Genomic DNA, 24,225 nt, shown 5'->3' with positions numbered 1-24,225 from the left:
TCTCCAGCACTTTTGGTTTTCCACATGCATAGTCTGAAGCAACTGAAGAGAAAGCTAATGGACAAATTACTTTCAAGTGTGAGAAGGAAAATTACTTTCAAGTGTGAGTTTACTGTAACATTCTGATATTGCAAATACACCACTTTAACAGACCCTTGTGATTCTCTCCTCCATAGAGGGATATTGGTGTACCATGGCATTAACCTATTTGAAATCCTCTATCCAACAATGGGCATAATACGCTAAATCCACTAGGCTAGAACTAGCATAAAAATCAACTTAGAGCCCAGTTCTAAGTAGTACAGGATGCATGGCTTTATTGGGCATTCTGTCTACAAGAAACATACACACTACTGGCAGTTCTCTGTTAGAATGCTGGAACAAGTCCTTCAAGGATACGCATGAGTTAAGATAAAAAAATAGCCAAGGAAAGTAGAAAATGTATTTTATTTATATGGAAAAGGCTACATCTGGATTTGTAAAAGGTCTGTGATAGTATTATGTTGCCCACACATCACAAATCAGTTGTGAATAGCAACAAAACAGTTACATATCTTTCTACATACCAGTGCAATTAGTTCACATTGCAATAAAATTAAGTCAAGTATGCAACAGAATCAAAACCAAGTGTTTCTCCATAATCAGCATACAAAGATTTACAGTGCAAAGATCATTTTAGGTTTTAAGAAGTCTGCAGTCAGTCTTCAGAATATTCTAATGGGTGAGATACTCCAATTATTTTCACTATTAGCAGTTGTATCTTGTCAATACTGTGCACAAGCAAGTCTAAACTGAAATGACTTACATTGTAAATAAAATAGTCTATACAGTAAAAAATACAAATTATATAAGAGAACTAACAAAAAGAAACTTGAACATACTTATGAAACAGACAACATACTTCAATGACACACATACAGTATTCATCACATAAAAACAGCTACTTTTTCCAGCAAAAATAATTTCACTGATTTACAACAGAATTATAGATCTTGTAGTCTGAAGATGCAGGTGTCCAACTCTTAAAAACTATAATAAATGTCTTCTGCAAAGCATACAAAGAGGATAAATATTCTTATCAAAGTCATAAGGTTATTTTTGGACGTTTGTTCTCTCTTGCTCCAGAAACACACTTACATGGGTGAAAAAAAATTCAAGGGGTGTCACATTGCAACCATAAACTGTGCTCCATTTCCTTCTAATTTTGAAAAAAACTAGAATTTACAGTACTCTGTGGTATATGAAAATGTCTTCAAAAGCTTACATTGCATATTTCTGAGTCCATTCTCTTGCATGTCTGTTGTATCTGTACGTGCAGAAAGAAGGCATTACAGTGAAGAGCTGTTAGTGATACACTGACAATGGCCACGCATTTACTTAATACAGCTGTTATTGAGCTTTTCACCTCTGAGCAGAGGCAAAGAGCATTAAAACCGCCTAAAAGCTAACAAGTATATACCCACTACACATTCAGTTTCTAAAGTTATGTATCAGAGCTATTCAGACTCAAATCAAACTTCACAGGTTTGCATTAAATTGTGTAGCATTGTGCATCCTTCCTTTGTATTTCATGACTGGTTCCCTTATCTGTACCTTAACAGGAATTTGTTGTCAATTCCTTCTAAAGGCATAAGCTATTAAGAGTCTAACAAAGTTTACATATTTTAGTTCCACAAAATTCAGTATAATTAACTGGGATTTTATTCTCCGTTCTGCACTGCCAGCTGCATTTCAGAACTTGGAAAGAAAATTTTCTGAAAAGCATTTTTTACTAGGTTTTAAGTCTTGGGTCTTTTCCTTCTGGTATGAAGCTGATTATCTTATAATTCCATAATCCCAAGGGTAAATGTCCTTAGAGAGTTGATAGCTTCCACTCTGGTCCTTACATTTGCTACATTCTACTCGTCATTCTGGATTCACTTTCTTTAGTCAACCAGAGAAAAATGCTGACAAGTTTTTAACTCTTTAAGATCAGTACAGCAACTTTTACTAATTGGTTTTCTTCTTGAGAATATGCTACGATACAAGTCTCTGAATTTTAACTTATAATAAAATACTCATAGATAAATTCTCAGGGGTAACCAGCCATATCTTTCATTTCCTAAATCCAAGGTAAAACAAAACAAAAAAAAATTGATAGGTGATCATCACAAGATAAAGCTACAGTCAAGACTAAATATTTTCTTACTTTCCCTAGCAATGATTAAATTTTGAGATTTGGAGATAGAAAACCATCCCTCATTCACTTCCTTCACAAACAGGAGGTGCAACAGCTGAAATCACTAATAAGTAGGTGGGTAGAAAAAAGCTGATGCACAACATCCTCAACTTGAACACTATCTATTTTGCAGAATGAACTACAGCATTCAGGCACTTCAGAAGTGACATGATTTGACGATACCAGACACTGAACTGCGAGAAAAAGGCCATTTTAGTAGGAAACACTAGACCACAGATGTCCACGTAACTTCTACATCACTCCTTTGCTGTCTACTGCTCAAGGTAAAGGCAATACTCAAATCTTCCTGAATCTGTGACATGTGCTGAGCCACAGGCCACTGCATACACTGCAAGAAGTCTTCAATGGCTCAGCACTGAAAAATAGGTACCAAATAACTCAGTTTAACAGAAAGTCAAAAATTCTTCTGTACGGGTTTTACAACCAGAGGATTGCAGTGTGGTAAACATCTGCAACAACTGCAGTAGCAACAAATAACTCATATTTGGGATAATAATTTTTCATGCAATCAATCTGTTACACAAAAGCATGAAGGTTTTATGTAATTAGGTACAAAAAAATGAGCTACCAACAGCTGTCAATGCCTACAGTTTTCTACTCGCCATCGCTATTCTCAATATTTAAAGAGCTAATCCTGTGGAAATCTAGGAAAAGAGTATTGCTAAATTTAATATCAAAGGTGCACAGCAGATAGCCATCTGCAAGTACCACACACACAATTATGTATGTTATACTCACTTTTCCTTGTCTGACTTGTAGATCTGTGCAATATCTGGTACTAAAGGATCATCTGGATTAGGATCACAAAGTAAGGAGCATATGGACAATAAAACTAAATAAAAGAGACACTAGATTAAACAAGTTATTTGCTTTATTTCTACAATCCTTTAATGTATTCCAGCATACTGAAGGAGGGTGGTAGGAGGGTATTAGAAAAAGAATGCATATTAGTATTAAGTTGTCATTTAACAGTTCTGTCCAGAAATGTTTATACAGCAGCATTTTTCTAGGGCCTACGTAAACACCTGATACAAGCCCAGGGAATTTGTAACCATGAACCTGTACCTTTTGTAATGATCTCTCTCCCACATCCTAGCCTAGGAACATTAGCCCAACTACAGACTACACAGTTACATATAGATATTGCTCAAACTAAGCTTTCCATCTGCAACTAAGGTAACGGATATTATTAATATTACATTGCCATGCAGTACTCTATTTGTGCATATCCTTTTCCACTTCTGTGCTGACAGTTATTCTCTCAATCATAAGAACATTTTATCTAAGTGTGACTTCCATTTTGGGAAATACTTGATCAGCATTAAATACAGGTATTCACTTATAATTTCATATTAATTTCCTGGTATTGAACCAAGGAGGTTTGATTTTTTTGCCTAACATTTTCAGGCCATAATTTTCAGGCCATTTCTGTTTTTATAGTCAGAACTAATATGCATACAAGAATACACAATTACATAATTCTATATGTGTTGTGAAAGGGAACTTCATGCTGCCATAAGAACCAACTGTAGAATACCTTTTCCCCCCCCTGCTTTAGCTTGTTACCCAAGATCCCACACCTATTTTCAGGACTAGAAAGTACAGCCACTTCAATACTGACTAATTTTAAGTGCCAGTAATATGAGAAAATCAGGTTAGAATAGATGGTCACATAGATGGTCAGAGGTGCTGTAATATGCTGTAAACTTTTCATTCAGTCAAAGACTAGAAAGGAGAAATTTCCATGAGTCACTGAGCTAATTTCCAGTTTATGAAATACATAATATGCAAGCAGGTTAAAAGCACAGGAGACCGGCAGACTGCTCCACTTTATAACCAAAGAAGTCCTCAACAAGTAAAGTGACAGAAAAATGCCGAAGATCTAAAAATTTTACGGGTTTTCAGTTGTAGATGCCAAGTGTTAAACCTAAGTGCCAATTTTAATTTGCTTAATAACTAGAAACCAAGACCATTTTTGGATAGCTATAAAACAACTAATTTATGTGAGAAAAAATGATACCAATTACACAAAAGACTAATTGAAGTCTTTAGCAATGACATCAGGAAAGAGAATATTAGACTTAGATTTTATTTGGCTTGTGAGATTACTGCACAGGCCTGTAAGCAAGAGAAGTTGTTTTTCCAAGGAGGTGCAGCAGCTGGACTTGCATAGAGCAATTTCCATTGGACAAAGACCCACAGTTTTTCTTTGCTTGTACACCCAATGCAATGACACTTTGGCACATAGCTTAGAGAGCTCCCAAGTACATGAGATGTGATACACTTGACCTTTTGAGTCACATGAGAAATTTCTGTAATATGACTAAGTGTGCCTTAGAAATTTGAAGATGGGTGAGGAGAAGCAACAGCACTCACATTTTAAGCAGCTTTTTAAGTGACACAAAATGCCTGAAAACTTAACTACAGGATGAGAATATTTTAATAAAACTTTTACTGATGACTGTGAAAGGAGCTACATTTTAAAATATCCATCTTACAAAGGAATGCAAACCAGAAAAAATTACCTCCTTTTTAAAGAAAGTGTAATTAAGGCCTTAGTCCACATAAGGATGCTCAGGCAGCCCGAAGAGTCATCAACAGGCAATCGTGTAAGCTCACACAACGTCAGTATCAGGGCTTCACATTTACTTCCAAGTTGTGATTTGCAAGCCCTGCTCATGAGTTTCTCCTCCATTCAGCATGCACAGTCAGCTATCACATTTCAGGCTAACTGTACATTATTATCTTCCCCAACTTGGTTTAGAATATTTCTTTGCTGTGCAAGCATTTTTTTGCAATGTGACATTCCCAATAAACTGCACAAGATCTTGGATCATAACAAGAATTCCAATGGAATTTGCCTCTTCTGAAACATGCAGGATAACTGAATTCCCACTGCTTGCCTTTAAGACAGTGCAATAATACACAAAAAAGTGCCATGGCAGTGTGTGCAGCTTCATACATGCATTATCAAATCAGTGAGTTTACCTTTAGAAACAGTCAGAGCTGGTGACCATTGTGACCTCAAGATATCAAGACAAATACTCCCATTACTGTTTATGTTTGGGTGATATATTTTTGTAGTAAAAGCAATCTGTAATTAAAAAAAAATAAATAACAGCATCAGATTAGGGTTATTACACTTGGAATCCTTAACATCATCCCTTCCTTTCCAGTCATATCAGATCTGCCAACACAATTTTTTTACAGTCTTATCTGCATCCATGAAGAACGTGTATACTATTGCTCACCTTTCCCGTTTAACTTCCAAAATTAAGCCTCAAAGAATAATTTTTGACCAAAAAACTTTCTTTCCTTAAAAGAAAGGACTTACCTTTGGTGGTTTGAAAGGATAGTCTGTTGGAAAGTGTACTGTGAGAAAAAATACTCCCCCTTGATATGCACTATCAGGCTGAGAAAAAAACAAAACAAAACACATTAATGTATTTCAGCTGTTTTGGAGCTTTCCTTCTCCTAGAGAAATTCTATTTTTTCTCCAGTACTTAACCCACTATGGGCCATAAACTGGGACGGTACAGAGGAACTGAACCCTCCCACAGCCTGTAACTGTGGCTATTACTGCAGCAGCAACAACACAGTTATTGAGCACTGTCCTTCTGGGGAGAAAAAGAGAGGGAGGTCAATAGCTTCAATGCACTGAAGGGAATACAAAAACCAGAGCAGGTCCTCCAAATCCTGTCTCCATGCAAGCCCACAGCTGCTCTGATCTTCATTCCTAAGCTACAAACATACTTAGCCTAAGAAGTGGTTTCTCTTTGCAGATGCAAAGAGTGGGATTTTCCAGCATAATTCAGTTCATTATGATAATATCAGGGGGCTTTAAAACACACAACATCTCTGTGACCTGTACAAATCTGTGAACATGCATTTTGTTAGACAACACGTGCACGGGTTTACGTCCAGACTGCACACAGTTAATAGACAGAAATAATTTTGTTGTAGTCATCTGTTGAAGAACTTTCATTTTTTATTAACTAAAAAGGTGAGCTGTAAAGTCTTGATGCTAAGTTATAGAGAGCAGTTCTGCCATTTCTGGTTAAGAGAAAGAAGAAAACTGCTCTCATCACATGGTAAATTTACAACAACCATGTAGGAACTCAATCACAGCAAACCTGAAGATCAAGTTTTTGGGTTTTCTTATGAAAGGAAAAGCAGACTGTTTTTAAGTAAAACCTTTACCTTGGAAATGAACTGTTTTAGAGATGACTATATGACTGTAAGAGGCAACGTTTCCCAAATGGTCTGCTAAGCCATGCTGCCTTACATGCTCAAAGTGCAGAGAGGGCTGCAGAGTAAGGCAGGTTATATACTGTCATGCTAAGTCAGCATTAGCTGACCTCAGAAGATTGCCACTGTACTTCCAATTAGGTTTCAAAGGACCTCTTCTTGCAAATACTAAATGGATTTTTCAAAGGTAAAGTAAGCTGAAGATGAGACAAAGTTCAGTGTCAAAAAGAAAGCAAAGAGAAGTCACTCTGTGTTTTATGAGGAAGGTATATAAAACAAATTGATGATACCCACAGAGAGAAGAGGTTACCCTACTTCCACACACAGGAAATGAATTCTAAAGGTAGGCTTTAGTCCTATGCTACCCTTGGGCCATCAGGAAACCTACAGAATGTGCAACCCTAATTTCTTTTGTTATCAAGATCAAGAATTAATATCTGAAGTGTTCTGTTCCTGTATCTCTGCAGATACAGCTGAGAAAGGCTGGCAAGAGATGCGCATTCTTATCCTTAACTAGAGACATCTGAGGAAGTTAAGGCAAATAAAAGAATATTTTCCACTACAGAATATGAAAGCTGAACTGAAAGCTGAAGAAGACAATGGAATTTAAGCCAAAATCTATGTGGTAGTATTTTCTTCACTCGTGTCATCAGAGTCATTCTGGACAGAGACACTACTGGTGGCAACCAGCACATAAGCTTTTGTTAACTCTTCGTCACCACTTTGCCATTTACCCTTTGGCAGTGCAAGAGGGCAAGAGTCAGAGGGCCTTGGTATGTGGAAGAACATACCAACATGCTTGTTGTTCAAGCCAAAGGGCAAAGGCATTAGTGTACTACAGAAAACAGCTGCTGCTGGGCCATGGACAAGCTGGACAACAAACTCCAGCACACCACCAGCAAATTAGTGACTGATCTTTCACTGCTTCAGAACTGTGCTGAAAATGGAGAATTACTTCAAAGCAGACACATTTCCTCTTTTCTCCATGAATTAATGCTGCATCTTAATGGGTTAAGTATTATCTCAAAATTTCACCTGGCACAGTGACTCAGCTCACTCTCTGAACTAGAGACTCTGCTTTCCAAATTATTAAATCCAAAAGGAAAACACCAGGAATACAAACTCCTTACCAGGATATTAATAAGCACACCTTCCCTCAGATCATGTTGTTCTTTATTATTTTTCTTGCTAAAATTCTTCTCAGTTTTCCTTCAAAAGGTTCTGGTTTTAAGCTTTTTTGGTAATTTCTTATGTCATTACCTTCACAAGAGTCATAGTTTTCTCAACTCAAGGAAAGCACCTTTGTCACACAAAAACCAACAAAAGCACCCAACTGCTGATCTGCAGTATGCAAAAGCCATATGCTGTTGCCAGAGTCACATCACAGCTATCAAATAAAATAAGCTCCATCTAAAAGCCCTCTGCAACTCCACTCTTGTTCAGTTACCAACTTTAATATTAGATTTCATCCACTCTTCCTCCTTTCCGATGGATGAATCTTCCAGAATTGATCATCTATGAAAAGCAAGCTCTTTGCTTTGTAGCCCAGATCACCAACTCAAACACCACAGCTGACCAATTAAGCACCTCTAACTTCATGAAGAGGAGGGATTTTTGAGGAGTTACAGAAAGCAACTGGTACCAGACTAATAGGAACAACAATGCCACCCTGAAGTTTTAAGCTATACACAGCACAGCTGAATGTGGCTGCTGTGTTTACAGAAACCCAAATGAATCCTTCCATAACCAAAAGGGAAGCAAGGTCTTACATTTTAAGGGGCACGATTCCTATACTTACAGGTCCCATAATAGTTGCTTGCCAATGAAACACTGAAAGGCAAAAAGATACAACAATTAGAGATTTTCTGAGCCTTTCCAGAACTGAAATGTACTGAATCTATTAGGAAGAGCTTACAGTCATCTCCAACAGGTCCAGCAGAACAGTGGGCTGGTGGATCTCGCTGCAGATCACTTAGTTCCTGCAAGGAACACAAAAATATTTGAAAGACATGAAAATCCATACCACATGGCAGCATCCCTTCAAAAGTGGGAACACAAAGCAATTTTATTAAACCCGTGGGCATTTTTTGTGGTATTTTGATAAACCAGTCAACACTTGAAATGTCCATTGAAACTGAAACTGCTTTTTTGCCAGATGGCCTGCAGCTAACACTGTGCTAGAAATTAATATCCAAAAGAACTTAAGAGTTGCAACTAAGTTCAGAGTAAGTTCAATACACTTGAAGGAGTCAAAACAAAAAAGGTATCTTGATTAGTCTGTAAACTCACAGTTTAATGTAGTTAGGTGCTAATCTGATCATTCCCTCAGCTTTTGATTTTACAAAAGTTTCTGTATTGCCTAATCTATGGACATCAGATGAGCTAAACTGCCTCATTAAATGTTTGCAGCCTGCCCAGAGATGATGTATGAACATAATATAAAGGGTCCTAACTAAATTGGAAACTAAAGGAAAAATATTAGCTCTACACCTTATTCACCCTATTTATTGTACTTTGATTCAGTTACCTGGATACCTTTTTTTTTTTAATGACTACTAAAAAACTCCCAAGGTGAAAGTTAAGCACTCAGAGGAGCTTTTGGTGGTCAACTGATTTATTTCTCTTGCAGGAGTCCACACAGTCCCAAATAATTTAAAATTATTATGTGATTTCACAAAACCAGCACCCTTTTTCATCTGATTTATCATCACTATTTCAAACAGAAAACAAGACAGGCAGTAATATTAGTTCATTTTCCTCATTTAATTCAATATACTCCTTTTGATATCTGAACTTTTACTGTACTAAGGAAAACTTTTTCCAGTTCTAGGCTGATAGAAACTCTCCTGCAGGAACTTTAATGACTCCATACAAGTACTTCCTTTGAAATAAGTTAAAAGGTGCGTGTCTGTCAGTAACTCAATTCCTTACTCAAAACATGCACATATAAGTTGACAATAGACATTAGCAGGTCTGTGAGTTTACCTTAAGAAGTAACACCGGAAACATTTCTACTCAAAATACATTAGTCAAGGCAACTACTTACATAATCGAGGTTTAAACTGGAGCTAAGTTTAACTCAAGTGTGGAATTGGCATACTTAGTGTGATCAGGCCTTACATATAATTTGAAGGGTTAAAAATCTACACTTCTCAACTGCTGTGATATATTTTTCCATTTATGACATCCAGTAAATATTTCAACTCAATTTACCATAGACCCAACACCTAAATTCAGCTAGACTTACAGGTCCACTCGTGGCCCTGAAATCAAAGCAAAGCACTACACCATATCTTACTACTGCTCTGAAGTCACTTCTCACAATCTTGTGATTTAAAACAAGACAGACACTTTTTCCTACACTGAAATAGCACAGCTTCTCCATTGGCATTACTTGTCTGCGCTTTAACTTCATTCTGCACTCTAACTTTTATTGGTGACTCCGTATGCTGATCCAGAAAGAACACTCTGGGATAGACTTTAACTAATAAAGGCACTTTAGAAATGCAGTTCCTATTTTAATCAGAGGATTCAGATTTCATTAAGGAGTGATTCAGAGAACCAGCTATTTATGCAAAGCCAAGCCACTGCCAGTACACACAGGGAGTCAACAAATCTCAAGTTTCCAGCAGTCACCAGGGACAAACATGACCAGCAGCAGAGCTTTTACAGGTGCTGTCTTCTAATTTACAATTCAAGATCTAACCTAAGAAAAGAAGATAAAGTCTTGTACATGCACTAAAACACCCCAACCAAAACCAAAGAGCTGCACTACAGCACCAAAACAGAGAACTCAGACTAAAAATCACGCATTTTGCAACAGTCATTATTGACTACTAAATTCAAGGCATTAACTGGAAAAATACGTAGCTTAAACTTTTCAGAAAGTCTCTGAAGTATATGCAAACATTCCATTCGCATAGAGGAGCTACCAGGCAACCACTTAAGAGTCGGTCTGTAACAGTGCTTTTGGTGCTAGATGTATTCATCAAGATCTTTACATACCCCAAAACCACACAATTTGTTTTCTTTCATATATACACATGTACTTAAGAATTAATAGAACTGGGGAATGCTCCTCAGGTATACACTTCAATTTGTTCAGGCTAAAAAGGCACTGACATCTCTTTATGATAAAAACCAGCAAATATTTTTCATCATACATTGATGAGACCCACAACTATAAACCCCTTATTAATATTTCCTAACAACACAGAAGAAAAGGTTCTCTTCAATCAGCTTTAACAAATGAGAGCAATGTTCACAAATACATTCTGAGAACTTCTGCAGCTATGAAACATAAAGCCAGATAAAACTTCAAAATCAGTAGAGCAAATTCAAGCTGCATTTTGCATCCATATGTGAAGCTAATGTGGTTTAAAAATACAAATGGTAACACGATCCAACACTATGAACAGTTTGAATCTTTTATACACAGAAATTCAGATCAAGCTGTGATAAAAAGGAAGAAATATTCAGCTTTATATTGTTGATTAAGCTTTTTTAAGCTTTAGGTTCAAAGCAAAATTATCTGGAGAGCTGTAAGATCTAGGCTTCAAGCTTTCCTGTGCCTTTTGAAGTGGGGCAAGGAGATACCCAGATGTCCCTGAATCAGACTGACCTGCCAGTGCCCAGAATTGTACACTGCAGAACAGAAATGAGTATCCTTTAAATACATGTAGAAAAACTTCTTCATGACTTTACATATTCACAAAAGAATGAGAATACAAGAATTCTTTATACAAAGCACAGATGCTCTTTAGAAGAAGGCCAAAACTTTGCTTTGTTAAGGGACAAGGCTGAAGATTCACAAAGTTTAACCTGCTGAAATTTCATCAAGTGCAAGATAACTGCATGTGAGGCACTGCACAGTCAACACTAGAGATTGCCCTGTAATTTTAAGTTAATTTTAAGTTAAGCAGCTTTGTCCAAGCTTTATGGATTACTACCATGTAGCTGCATGAGGCAGGTCTGGTCACTTCAAGGGTCTGCAGGAATACTTTTAGTCACTGGTGTAGAAAGTGCTGGTGCAAGATGTACATATGCTGACAAACAGATCTATAGCTCAAAGCAGTGCAGATTCATTTCCAAAAGAGAAAGTCACCACTACAAATTACAGTGTACACTGGTACAACATCTTTTATGAGAATACAAAAACCCAAGAATCTGTTTGCAAGAGATGCATCAGAAGAAGCAGAAGTTATTTCAAACACTGGTGAACGTGGCAGCGTAAAAGCACCTCTCAAGAACTCCAACACATGCCACACTGTCCCAGCACAGCCAGGATAAACGTGCATGGAGAAAAATACCTAAGCTGGGGACAGTGGTAGGAATAAATCCTCTAATCCTCTCATACAAAACATTTCAGGGTAGAATAGAATACTAATGGTTAACATACTAATGGAGATGGGCAAAGCCCCCCAATGATCACCTTCCCTTGCAACACACACGCTCCTGAACAGCCCTGTAGACAGCATGAAGCAAAAATTGAAGTTTAACAGCTGTAAAAACAGGCTGTGATAAGCTATAAACATTGGAGACATTTCTGAACGTGCAGACTAATACCCATGGTCAGAATAATACAGGATGTATTTCATAAAAGTATGAAGTTGAAGACTGCAAGGCCAATTTAACACTTAGATGCTTGATTAGCATCCAGGCTCCTCCCGAAAAAAGCTATTGGAACAACATTGTAAAGGACACTTTGCTGATAAGGAAATAAATTTTCTCAGAAGTCCTAAACATGTCTTTTTTCAGTAAAAAAAAATTCAGAAAAAAAGACTGCAGATTATCTGAAGACCAAAATAAACTGCAGACGGCATCACTAAAAGCTATTTTCATTCTCCAAACAACACAAAACCACAACCTTTCTCCACACTATTATTTAAAATATAGATTTATATTTGTCAATTGTGTTCTTAATTTCTTGCACAAAATGCACTGTAGACCACAGACTTATTTCCCACCATACACTGCTGCAAATTAGATACGTGAACAAAGAATTTGGAACAGGAACCCCAGAAAAATGGTTCTGCATAAGACAGATGGGCAGAACTGAGACCTACACACTATTCTGCAGAACCTGACAGACTGAATTATTTTCCACCTTTCACAAAAGTCATGGTATCTCACTTTCCAGAGGTGGCAAGAATAAAGGCTTCTTTGCACAATATTTCTTCTCAGTTAAAAAACCTACACTATTTGTTTTGCTTTCATCATTTGCAACATCTGGAATTTACACTACCCACAAAAATGTGTTCTTTCAGTGCCCCAAGGAACATCACAGACGGTGTAACTGAACTTTTCTGACAGTACAGAAATTCAGTGCCTCTCATACAATGGCAAAGCAAAGCACACACAAGGCAAATGAACACAGGATCGTCAGCTTATGATGAGTAAGAATCCCCTGACCCCCAACTCTCTGAGGAACTCTGAGATGAGCTTGTCATGGAGACACTGCTGACAGCTGTGCCTGCAGAGCAGGGCTTCATGTCCTCACTGTTCTTCCACCTACAGCACTAAGATCAACTCAGCTCCATGTGCAGCGATCAGCTTCTTCACTGCTTACTCAGCTGCCCATTTTTTAAGAAAGCTCCCAAGCACAATCTACCTTTCTGTAACTAGGGTACAGTCTTGGAAGTCCACATGCTATCCTCCTTTGAGGAGCCCCTCAGAGACAACCAGCCAAAGGCAGGATGCAATGACACGGGTCCCAATGGCAATATTACTTTGAAATCAGACAGTATGACAAAAAATATGCTTACTAACAGGTTGACATATTATAGCTTTGCTTGCTTTGTATGTGTTATCACACTGAACACACAAATTATCAAAATTACTGTAAACAAACACTCAAGCTTGACACCAAAATCCCTTAGCTTCGTTTAAGCACAATTCTGAACCACCCTAAACCCACCAAAGCTTAACTTCAGACAGTATGTCTAGACTGATGAGCTCCAAGCAATAGCACTGTGTTTGCTGACAGTGTTTTGTTCTCCAAAGAATTCCTCTAGGCACTCTGAAACCACAGCCCTTCCTCTACTCCAGATCTTATTCCCGCCTATCCTTTGGATACAACATAACTATCAACTACGGCAGCCAGTCTGAAACACCAGGGAAGTAGAGGAGACAAACAAACCAACATACAAATACATTTCATCTACCATTAAACTTCCATTTCCATTATTTTTGGGGAAAATTTTATGTATTACAATGACATCATAACAGTTTGTCTTTTCAAACTTCTCCACTTCACTTAAACTTTCCATTTGAAACAAATTTATTTCCTTGCCATTCCTTTTCCTCTTCTACTTCTCAAGAAACAGACTGCTTGCCAAATCCCTCTAGTAGAATTTTTTTATTCTCCTGGAAAGGCAGAAAAGAGTGATGAGGGTAGATAATGGGAAAAAAAGAAAACCAGCAGTAGTCATTTCTGCAGCAAACTAGAAGCAAGGGGTAACCAGTTCCAAATTTAATCTCAACTCTTCTTGGAGTTACCTTACCCAGTATCTGTTCACGTTTCAGGCAGAAGTTATTGTATAACCAGGAAATCTCATAGCACCTCACAGTTACCAGGTTAAAAAGCATTGCTTCATTTTCAAAGAGTAGAAACAGAATTTAATAAGGCTAACAGAATGAAAGATACTTAGATAAAAAGCCTAACCATAATTTCACAGCTATCAAAAGTTCTTAAATGCCACATTAAAGAAAATTGTGGCTTTCCAATATGTATGAACGTCTCTAAAGCAGAAAGAAAGTTATGCAGGGAACATGATGAAAGGATGAAGACTAATTCTATTCTAGCAGGACTTCATTTGCAAAGCCCCAAATCACCACTCCATCTCAAAAATACTAGATTACCAGACTTTCCCCTTTGTCTGTTTATCTTAGCAGAAAGAAGCTGACTAAGAATTGGGAAGATATGGTAATCAGAACAATCCTTTTCTTGAAACCTGAGGATAAAGAGATGTTCAAGAAGAGGTGGGAAATGAAAGTGACAAGAAGAGGCAAACCATTTGTATAATATGTAGAAGCATGACAAAGTTATTGCTGAAGAAAACCATTGTAATCCTTTGTTAATATTTGATATAATGGTCGAATGCAACATTCGTGGCAAACATGTGATATGAAGGAACAAAATTGTCCTGTAATTGCACTTTGTGTAAAGACATAAGCTTTGCAGCAATGAGACAGGACTACCAGAAATCCATCCAAATAAGTTGATGCCTACTGTAGGGTATCCCAAATCTGCCTACCGTGGGGTTCACTGGTCACTATAGAACCCTATTTCTGCAATACCAATGGCTTCCGACAGCAAAAGGGAATCCTGCACAAGAAATAATCGCACCGTCACATAACCAGGATAGCGGCAATGCCGCCTTAACATGGCACATCAACAGCAACCAAACACCACGGGTTCTGTTCCACGGCCAAAGCACTAAGCTTAACTCCCCTCCCGTGCTGGCTGCCGTACCCCGTCTGTCATGTACAGCGACCAGCTCAGCCTTGCCAAACAAAAGGAAACCGGGAATTCACTACTTGAACCAGGCCGTTTACAAGTATCAGCCCAAAACACCACAACTGGGATACGCTCAAAGGTCACACCAAGAACTACGCTGACAACCCTTCCTAGCGCCGGCAGCAGCCCGTGCTCAAGGGCAGCGACGGACGCCCCCGCGCCTCTGCTGAAGGCTCCCCACCAGCACCCGGCTCTCCCCGCTCCGCTCCGAGCGCCGCGCCTGGCCCACACACGGCGCCTTGAGCACCCACTCGGGCTGCGGGGCCTTCAGCGAGGCAGTCCCGAAACCGCGAGGCGGCCAGACAAGAGCCCCCTCCCCCCGTCTCACACCCGCTCTTCTTCCCCGGCTGCCGGCGAGGGAAGGACGAGTCCTGGCAAAGAAAGCGCGCGGCAGCGGCGGCCGCGACACCTCTCGCCGAGCCCGGTCCGGCCGCCGCCTCACCCCCCGGCAACAGGGCGAGGGGGGCAGCTCCTGCAACTACCCGAGGGCAGGGGCACCTCTCCGCCCCCTCCCACGGCTCGGCCCCACTCACTTTTTGTATCCGCTTCAGCGCCATGGGAACGCGCGGCGGGAGCGCGAAGCAGGCGGCGGGAGCGCGGGGCGGGAGCGCGGCCGGGGCGGGGCGGGCGGCGGGAGCGCGCGCCGTGCGAGCGGGAGGGGCGGGGGCGCAATCGCCGTGCCCTTTGTGCCCTGCTGCGCATGCGCGGGGCTGGCCGGGAAGTGCCGTCCGCGGGCCCGTCCCGCCCCTCAGGCCGTGCGGGGCGGAGTGAAAACCGCGAGGGTCCGCGGCTAAGGAACGCGGGGCTGAAAGGCACGGCCGGCACGCGAGAGCTGAGGAAAAGGAAAGTAACCGTGTGAAGCTTCAGAACTGCATACAAGGAAAAGGTGTGTCACATTCATGATGGTGTGCGAGGGAAGCAGTAGACGTGTGGGGTGAAAAGTCTGATGAACAGGTCACAGAATTATTAAAGGTGAAAGAGACCTCTTAAAATCGAGTCAGTGCGGAAAAATCACGCAGAGTCCACTGGGGCACACACCCGCAGGGTTTTCTCTCTCGAGGTTTGGAGGACTCGGCCCCTTTTGCCCCGAACTCCCGGCTGCACGTTGCCCTCCTCCTTTCCCCACCGGCTGAGGTGCTAGGAAGGTACAGCCTTCCCGAGCTGCCTAGCACGTATTCCCCCCGCGTAAATGTAATTTCCCCCCAAAGTTCAGAAACTCGGGCTTGCGCCGACCCGCTTGTTTCAGAGTCAGACTGTCTGGGTTCTATAACAAACCTGTGCCTTGAAGTTGCTATAGACAATAAGACGCATTTCAAAGCCATTAACACCCATACCCTCACCCATGGAAGCATTTTGTAAAGACACAAGCACACATCTTTGCTATAAGGTCCAACCATAAACGAGGTCCCAGAGTAGCGAGTCCTTAATCAGGTATAGAACTTCGATAATGCTTTTTTGAGGTACAGTAATTCTCACATCAATGCCCAAGCTTGTGAGGTTCGAGGCGGCTGTCACTTGGAGAATATAAGTTTTCAGCTTCATCTTTCCCCCGCCACACACGAGAGGGCTCGTGGAGCGATCTGCCCTAAGCGTTTTGCGGAGCTGTTGGGCACTGACAGCACCACAAGCACAAGAGAACGGCGGCGCCGCGCCCCGCCGAGCCAGCGTCTGCGCAGGACGCACAGCGGTGCCCGGCGCCCATTTTCCAGCTGCAGAGGCCTCCCTGAGAGCCCTGCGCCGGGCGCCAGGCCAGTGACAGCGCTCGTCCCCGCCTCGTGTCCGCAGCGCCACCCCGCACCTGCCGTGACCTCCAGCGCTCCCCGGGCCCCGTCTCGCCGGGAGGCCTCCAGGGGCCGGCCCCGCGGCCATCTTGGGCAGCGGCGCGTGCGCGGTGCGGAGCGGGAGCAGCAGCGGCGGCAGCAGCGATGGGGCCGGGACAGAACAGCGCCGTGAGGGGTATGGCTGCCCGGGAGCTGGAGGTGGGAGCGGAGCTGAGCGGAGCGGAGGGGAGGGGCGGGCCGGGGCTGGGGGCCCGGGACCGCGGGCGGGCAGCACGGGGGGCGCCCCTCGGGGGCGGCTCCGCCTCGCGCCTCGCGCCCCGCGCGACCCCCGGGACAAGATGGCGGGCTGGCCGCCACCGTTGCCGCGGGATGCGGTGGGGCTGGGAGCGGCCGGTGCGATCCGCTCAGCAGTGAAACCCCTCCTGCGCTCAGCGAGGGGGGAACCCGGTGTGGTGCTCTGAGGGCTCCCCCTTCCCCCGTCTCACCCCTCTGCGGTGTGAGGGCCCGGAGCCGCCGAGCTCCGCGCCGGGCCCCTGCGGGTGCTTCGGACTCGCAGCGGGCTCCCGGATTTTATCTGCAGGGGGGACAGCCCGTTTCAGACACCACTGTTTTATTTTTGTGTTCCACCTGTTTGAGTGAAAATTTCGGGAAAACCTGTACATTTCAGAGGTTTTGTCTGCCTCTCGATGCCCGCTGCTGTACAGTAGAGGTAACGGTGACATTTGCGCTGTGTAATGATTGACTTGAACCGTGCCTGGGGTAGCGTTGTGTGTTTTAAATGCTGTTGCGCAACTGGACAGGATGAAAGAGTTGGGCCGGCTGGAGGATAGAATAGAAAGCTGAATTATCTAATTTTCTCTAAAAAATGAGCCTCACGTGCGTGACTGGTTTCCACTTGCAAAGCTGTTCATGGTTTATGTCCTTAATTTAGCGGGCAGATGGTTTGGGGTTTTTTTTGGGTTTTTTTAAAAATTTTTTTTGAGGGGTGGGGGAGGGTGGAGGCTGCTGGTACAGAGAATGCTGGCAAAGACATTAGTCTAAAATGGGCTATAGTGGTGGAAAGCTATGCTTATTAAAATAATCAAATCACTGAGGATCACTTGGTAATAGCTTGCATCCAGGTTGTGTTCCCAATGGCAGTTTGCTGTCATTTATAATATTGCAAGAATTAGAACAGTTCCTAGACACTGGGAATTAGGCAGAAAATCTTTGTGGAGATGGGAGAAGAATATGCTCCTGAACAAACTGAAAATATTCTCATTATCTTACAAAAGAATAGGAGCAGCTGATGGCAGTAGTCTGGAGGGTGCTCTGTTTAGCAGGGGACAGCATTAGGTTTTTGTGATTTCTGAAGAGGTTAAACTTCAGCAGTGCCTTGTGACTAGCAGGCTACATTTCTTCCTTCAGCTGGCATGTGTCTCAGGCTGATGACTTTTGAAAATAATTTATTCTCTGCTGAAAACTAGACACCAGAAACATAGCATATTTTTGTGAGATTTGATTTGTGGTAGCAGTGGGGGGAGTTAATGGCTTCTGTGCATGTGTGCCCTTTGGAAGGCAGTGAGTAGCACAGCTAATGCTTTTGATCTGAGAGGTGTGGTTGTTTGCAGGTGTGACCCCACACCAACCACAGATGTGATCGTGGTGACATGTCTTTTAGTGCTTATTGGTGAAATCCAGCAATCTTTTTCCCTCAGGTGGCCTCTTTGCCGTATGTCTTCAGTTGAATTAAACGTGCCAGTTGTAATCTCATTTTTTGTGGATGCTGTGGAGTGGTAGAAATGATTTTGTCAGCTTGATTGCTTGACTTTTACTGTTAGTTTTTTTGTGTATCCAGTTATCCTGGATGACTCTCCAGCAAGTGAGTATCATGTGTTTCTCCATTATTGGCTTTTGTTGTGGGCAGTGACACTACTGGCCTGTCGTGAACAACTCTTGCACAATAACAATCTCTTCATTGGCAACAAAATTGGCAAGAAAAATGCTTGAAAGTTACAAGCACTTCTGGAGACATAAAATACAGTTTTTCATGTCAGGTGTTATTACTCTGTGACTTTAGAATAACATAAATATTTTCTGAGCAGCAGAGGTAACTTGACTGTTGCCTCTTAGGGCAGTCGTGGACTAACTTTGTCAGAGTGTGGCTCTCCCCCATATTGTTGATAGTTGCTAGAATGTCAGTTGATCTGGGTTCTTAACAAGCATCTTGGTGGAGGCAAGACCACTTCACTTTCTTAGTCCACTTCTCAGTGCAGTTGGTAAATGTGTTTTCCTGTGGATAAAGTGTCTCAGAGCTCTCTGGCAGATCCAAAAACTCCCTCTGTAGTGTAGATCTGAAAACATCCAGAGCAATGTCCTAGATGTTTAGAGAAAGAAGAGAGGAGAAACTTCGATCTAAATCTCTTTCATTAGGATATGTCCAAAGAATACGGAAGAGAGTAAATCCCCGTCAGTGTCTTATTGCCATTCTCGTCTCTGATTTTTTTTGTTTACTTCTGAGCACTGCCTGCTCTTCTGGGGCCTCATTCTTTGAATTTGTTTCCTTTTTTCCATCTCTCTTGCTGTCTCTTCTCTCCTTTGTGTGTTAATTTTTCTGGAGTTCTAGCCAAAAATTTTTTCCATTGTTTAGTGCTTAAAACACAAAACCTATTTTTTCTGCCATGTTACACAGGCCTGTTTTGTCTTGTCTTGTAACACTGTGGTTTGGTATTATACCAGAATTTGGAGTTCCGTAATAATAACTCAAAAGTTGCTCCTACTGCTTTTTATTTTAAGAAGAAATAAAAACCCCTTGACACTCCACATCAGTGTCACTCTGTTAACAGATGCCTCATGCATGACCTTAGGATTTTGGCAGCAAACTGTTGAATTGGCACCAGAGGTCTTTTGAAACAGTTCAGAGTATTTAAAAATAAGAGTGTTTTTCTTCCACATGCATTTTATGGTTAACTTAGTTAGATTAAATGGGTGTTCCAGCTTTTACAGATCTGTGTGTGAAACAAGACAAAACTTACTGCCTCTGCAACCCTGTAGGATGATTTACCAGAGAGTCTATTGAATAAATTTAAGTATTCCTTCTAAATTTTCATTATATTTATTAAGGCAATTCTGGAATTTAAAGAATGAGACTGCTTTAAATGTTTGGATTTAATGCATTGTTGGTTGATATAATTTTCCATCCTGAAAGGGGAAAAGTGAAGTGGCTCCAGGGAAGCCACTACCTGAAAAAAAGTAAAACAGTAGAAAAGACATTCCTCTATTATAAGAAAAAATACCTGAAGCTGTTGATACGTATACAACTTTCCTGTGTGTGTGAAGGATGACTCTGGCCCTCAGGAGAAGAGGTGGAGGATCACTGCAAGATGAGATGACAATTTAGTTTGTGATCTCTGCTTGCTGAGCTGGAACTGATGTGCACAGTTATGGGGGATGGCCCAAGGGATCTGGGTTGGCTGCAGATGTGCAGAACAGCTCTTCTGAATGTGCTGCTGAATTTTAGTACAGACTTCTCTTGCTTGTAGTGAGTCACACAAATATTATCATTTTTTTCCTCTTTTTGCTTGCTAAGTTGTCTTGGACTTTTGGATAGGTACAAGTAAAATCAGCTTCCTTAAGGTGCAGTACCTTAAAGGGTGCTTCAGTTACAGACCACCTGTGGTCTAATTTCATTCGGGCCACTCTTTCCCATAGATTTCATAAGGGAATGGATATGGTCCCCCTGTGCCCTTATCACTTGTTGAAAATGTAGGTGAAGGTCTGGACCACAGGCAGTGCATCGGTAGCAGCTTGGGCAATCCCTGCAATTGCTGCTTCCCCCAGAGCAATGAGCAGCCCCTCGGATTTGCTTTTGCTGTTGTAGCTGCACTTGACGTTTCATCAGGGGTCACTTCAAAGTTGTCAGACCCAGCAGGTCCCTGAGCTTACTGAGCTGCTCCTCCCTGCCACAGCCCTGCTCCAGCGGCACAGGGCGGGGGTGCTGCAGTGGCTTTTCTTGGGAGAGCTGCTGTCTTGGATTTAAACTGTGGCTGTTCTTTTCATTAGTTTGGGCTGCTGTGCTAAATTAAAGCAGATTTTCACAGAATCCTTTTTAAATTTTATTTTTCTCACTTTTTAATCAAAATGAACGTGTTACTCTGAGGAATAGAGGATGAGAACTCACTGTATGGATATAAAATACAGCATTCACAACCTAGTCTCTGGGGCCTTTATTGTTTTAAGAAGTTGGGGAGCAGGGAAACATGCCTGCCCTAAATTCTTCCATGTTAAAGATGATTTTCTGTATCTTAATATCACCTTACTGTTACAGGAAGGGTTTGTCATTCATCAGCAGGGGAGGTCTCAGTGTATGTTTGTCCCTTCTGTGTCATTTACTAAGAAAATGAACTCTGAAGGATTTCTGCTTCTTTTTCTCCTTTAGTAAGACTCTAAAAGAGTGCCTCTCTTCCCAGATCTTACAGGGCTGCAGACACTGTCCAGACAGCTGTCTAATTCCACACATTGCTGCAGCCAGACACCTGTGGTGCCTATGAGCTAGCACAGTTTTAGCTGAGGAAAGGCTTGATAGAGATTTTAGGAAAGTCTGTGGGACAGGGACAGAAAACCTTGGTACTTTTAGTCCAAGCTCACAGTGGAAATACGTCAAGTCAGTCGGTCATGGAAAGTAGCAAGAACTAATAGAGGTTTTTGTTTCTTCCTAGACTTGGACATAGTGATGTCTCTTACCCCACAGATGCCATCTGGCTTGGCATCTTACAAATCCAATTAAAACATAGAAGGACAGGATAAAAATTCCCAACTGGAGATGTTTCTAATTTTATTAAGTTCTGTAAATGTGCTTAAACTTAAATTTCTGTTTATTTGTCTGTAAAGAGAACTTGGCAGTACACACGTATGTAGAAGTGGTGCAGAAAAAGCAAAGAAAGAGCAGCCACTTGTTACTCTGAGAGGAAACAACCAGACCTGGTGCTGCAACCTGAACCTTTCAGCCAAAGTTCAGCATATTTTCATGAAGCAGACAGAAAACAGTAGAGCCACAAAAAAGTAGGAAAACCACTTGCAGGAATGGAATTGTACTAACAAAGACTGCAGAAATTTTATCAGTAAAGGGAGGAAATGAGAGGATGAGGAGTGGTGGTAAGAGGATTTTTTTTAAATGAAAGCTGTCTTGCAGAGATTCAGGACTTTATCTAGTTAAAATAAACATGTGCTATGGTTCTTAAATATAATCTTTTTGGATCCTTGTTCTTTCTTCTATACCACAGTAGGGATTTAATCTAAGATGGCTTTTGTTAATGGTGGTAGTACATTTAATAATTTCCCCATTACCAAACAACTGGTTTTAGTTTTTTTTTTAGTTACAAGATGCATTTTATTAAAAGCTACTCAGTGCCCATGCCTTTGGGGGGTTGAAACCTGGTTTTGGGTTGTTGGCACTGACTGTTCCTCTTTAGTGACTTTCTTGCAACTGAAACAAACACAGTTTTTTGCTGCTACAGGATGTACTTACACCTGGTTTAATATGCTGAACTTTGAAACATTATACAACTGGTGCTGATATCAGGGTTTGCTAAGTAGAAGAGTGAAAAACAAAACAAAACCATGAAAATTCTGCAAGGTTAATTCTCACCCTTGTGTAGGAAGGACTTGGGTGAAGTAGAACTCTGATCAGTAGAACAGAGCATTTTGACTAGGTGACTGTCAAAGGAAAATACTCTTTTAAAGCAGAGAGTTACTACTACAGAATAAAAAGATCTATTGGAAAGTAAAGAGGTGTTGCTGCAAGTATGAAAACATTTACTGCTGAGTAGTTTTAATAGAATGTTGTGGTCAAAACCTGACAGTCTCTTGTTTTTTCTTCTTTTATTCTAGTTGAATGGATTGCTGCAGTCTCCGTAGCTGCTGGAGCAGCTGCTGTTGGATATCTAGCTTACAAAAAATTTCTCTCTAAAGACAAATGCTGCAAAGCAATGGTGAATCCCCATATCCAGAAGGATAACCCCAAGGTAGTCCATGCCTTTGATATGGAAGATCTGGGAGACAAGGCTGTATACTGTCGTTGTTGGAGGTCTAAGAAGGTAAGAGAAGAATGAATGGGCCCAGTGTTGTTCATGTTTATTGTTCATAAATTATTAAATCTTTCAGCAAAACTGGTTTTAAACTGCTTTATTTGGAGCAAACTAGCCTCTTTTCACCTAAACAATTCTGCACAGAGATATAGCAGTATTCTAATCTGTAGAATTATGCATATTTGTTCTGATGCTCAGAGTAAAGCCTGCAGATCAGTGCTAATAGTGAACAAAATATTTCTGTAGCTCTGAAGAAGATCTCTTGAAGGGAGAGTAACTGTCTGGAGCATGATCATGCATGACAGTTGCCATTTTGTCTGCTACCTGTGCTAATACTGAGGCTTATCCAGAACTATTGGCCTGTTGGCAGTAAAAGCTCAGGAAACACAGTCTGTGAGGATCTTAAGCACCTCGTTTTGGAGAAAGTTGGAAGCTTAGTCAGAAAGTACTTCCTAGTAGTACGTGGTGTATGCCAGTGCAATCACAGTGGCATACTTTAAGCTTCTATTTTTGAGCAACTTTGAGCTTCTATCTTTGAGCAATTAAAAGTCTGGCCTAAATATTGGTCCAACTTGCTTGCATTTGAAGTTGAGTTAGTTCAGTTGCCTTAAGCTAGTGATAACCTAGCCTGTCAATAACAGTACCTCAGATTTAAATCTGATCTTAGAGATGTGTGACACCTGATGTAGCTGAGATGTATATACTTTATAAAGGTAGTTCTGGGATCTGTAATGAGAGAAAGCAGATTGCATGGTTAATCCTTTCCCTTTATCACTGGTGCACATTTAAAAGCTTTTTTCGGAGGTGCCAGTGTGTGGAGACTGAAATAATACAGACCTTCAAAGCCAGAGAACTGCCTTGAAATTTAGCTCTCTCTCCTCCAGGGATGTGAATACTCAACTTCTCAAGTCTCAGACATTGGTCTCATCGGGCCAAACTCATCAATTTCCAGATGCTATAACTTTGGGTTCTTGCTGTTTTCAGATCTGACTTTGTTACCTTGCAGCTAACTCAGGAGCTTACACATTTGTACCTGAATTGGGTTTTATAGTGTGACATTGCTAAGGATTAAACAACATTATGATTTGATGCTGAAATAGTCTTGTGGAGGTGGCCTTGTCTTCTTTATTCTGTCCGGAGTCTGAAATGAAAAAACCCTACTTGAACCCTGGTGTTTGTGCTTTCTGCTTCCTATTGAATTTTCTAAACAGAAATGGAAGATAGTGTCTGATTCTACTGGCTGTGGGTTGAGGAGTACTGCTGCAGACTATCAGCACAAATAGTAATAGGGAATCCAAACATGTTCAGTGTCAAGGGAAATCAGCTGAGCTGTCCAGATCACTGTACAATTCCCCTGGGGTTTCAGCTTTGACC

The 24,225-nt window shown here is 41.2% G+C and overlaps 2 protein-coding genes and 2 long non-coding RNA genes across 9 annotated transcripts in view; 3 read left to right on the top strand and 1 right to left on the bottom strand.

The window, feature by feature from the left end:
- Positions 1–428: 428 nt before the first annotated feature.
- UBE2D1 (ubiquitin conjugating enzyme E2 D1) lies at positions 429–17,534 on the bottom strand. 2 transcript variants are annotated; one of them, XM_068197061.1, is made up of 7 exons: positions 17,414–17,534; positions 8,403–8,466; positions 8,286–8,317; positions 5,574–5,651; positions 5,228–5,333; positions 2,978–3,071; positions 429–1,306 (listed from the first exon to the last, which is right to left on the bottom strand). In XM_068197061.1, the coding sequence occupies exons 3-7, from the start codon at positions 8,292–8,294 to the stop codon at positions 1,261–1,263; spliced, it is 333 nt and encodes a 110-aa protein (XP_068053162.1). In that variant the 5' UTR covers positions 8,295–8,317; positions 8,403–8,466; positions 17,414–17,534; the 3' UTR covers positions 429–1,260. The 2 variants fall into 2 exon arrangements, with proteins under 2 accessions (XP_068053162.1, XP_068053161.1); XM_068197060.1 differs by lacking the exon at positions 17,414–17,534 and adding an exon at positions 15,539–15,685.
- On the top strand, positions 1,992–2,587 carry LOC137477827 (uncharacterized). Its single transcript, XR_011001202.1, has 2 exons — positions 1,992–2,293; positions 2,352–2,587. It is a non-coding gene; the product is annotated as an uncharacterized lncRNA (long non-coding RNA).
- On the top strand, positions 2,705–3,794 carry LOC137477829 (uncharacterized). Its single transcript, XR_011001204.1, has 2 exons — positions 2,705–3,100; positions 3,250–3,794. It is a non-coding gene; the product is annotated as an uncharacterized lncRNA (long non-coding RNA).
- The window catches only part of CISD1 (CDGSH iron sulfur domain 1), an 11,864-nt gene continuing 4,516 nt past the window's right edge, over positions 16,878–24,225 (top strand). For 2 of the 5 annotated variants that reach the window (XM_068197064.1, XM_068197063.1), the window contains exons 1-2: positions 16,916–16,961; positions 22,655–22,860. In XM_068197064.1, the coding sequence (XP_068053165.1) occupies positions 16,931–16,961; positions 22,655–22,860 (237 nt within the window). In that variant the 5' untranslated portion in view covers positions 16,916–16,930. Of the gene's footprint in view, positions 16,962–17,505; positions 17,546–21,891; positions 21,920–22,654; positions 22,861–24,225 lie in introns of those variants that run through there. The other 3 variants (XM_068197062.1, XM_068197065.1, XM_068197066.1) reach the window with 3 other exon arrangements.

This window comes from Anomalospiza imberbis, chromosome 8, assembly GCF_031753505.1.
Source record: "Anomalospiza imberbis isolate Cuckoo-Finch-1a 21T00152 chromosome 8, ASM3175350v1, whole genome shotgun sequence".
Classification (NCBI taxonomy): Eukaryota; Metazoa; Chordata; class Aves; order Passeriformes; family Viduidae; genus Anomalospiza; species Anomalospiza imberbis.
Note: the sequence above shows the minus strand (reverse complement) of the source record. Positions and strands in the feature narration are given on the sequence as shown.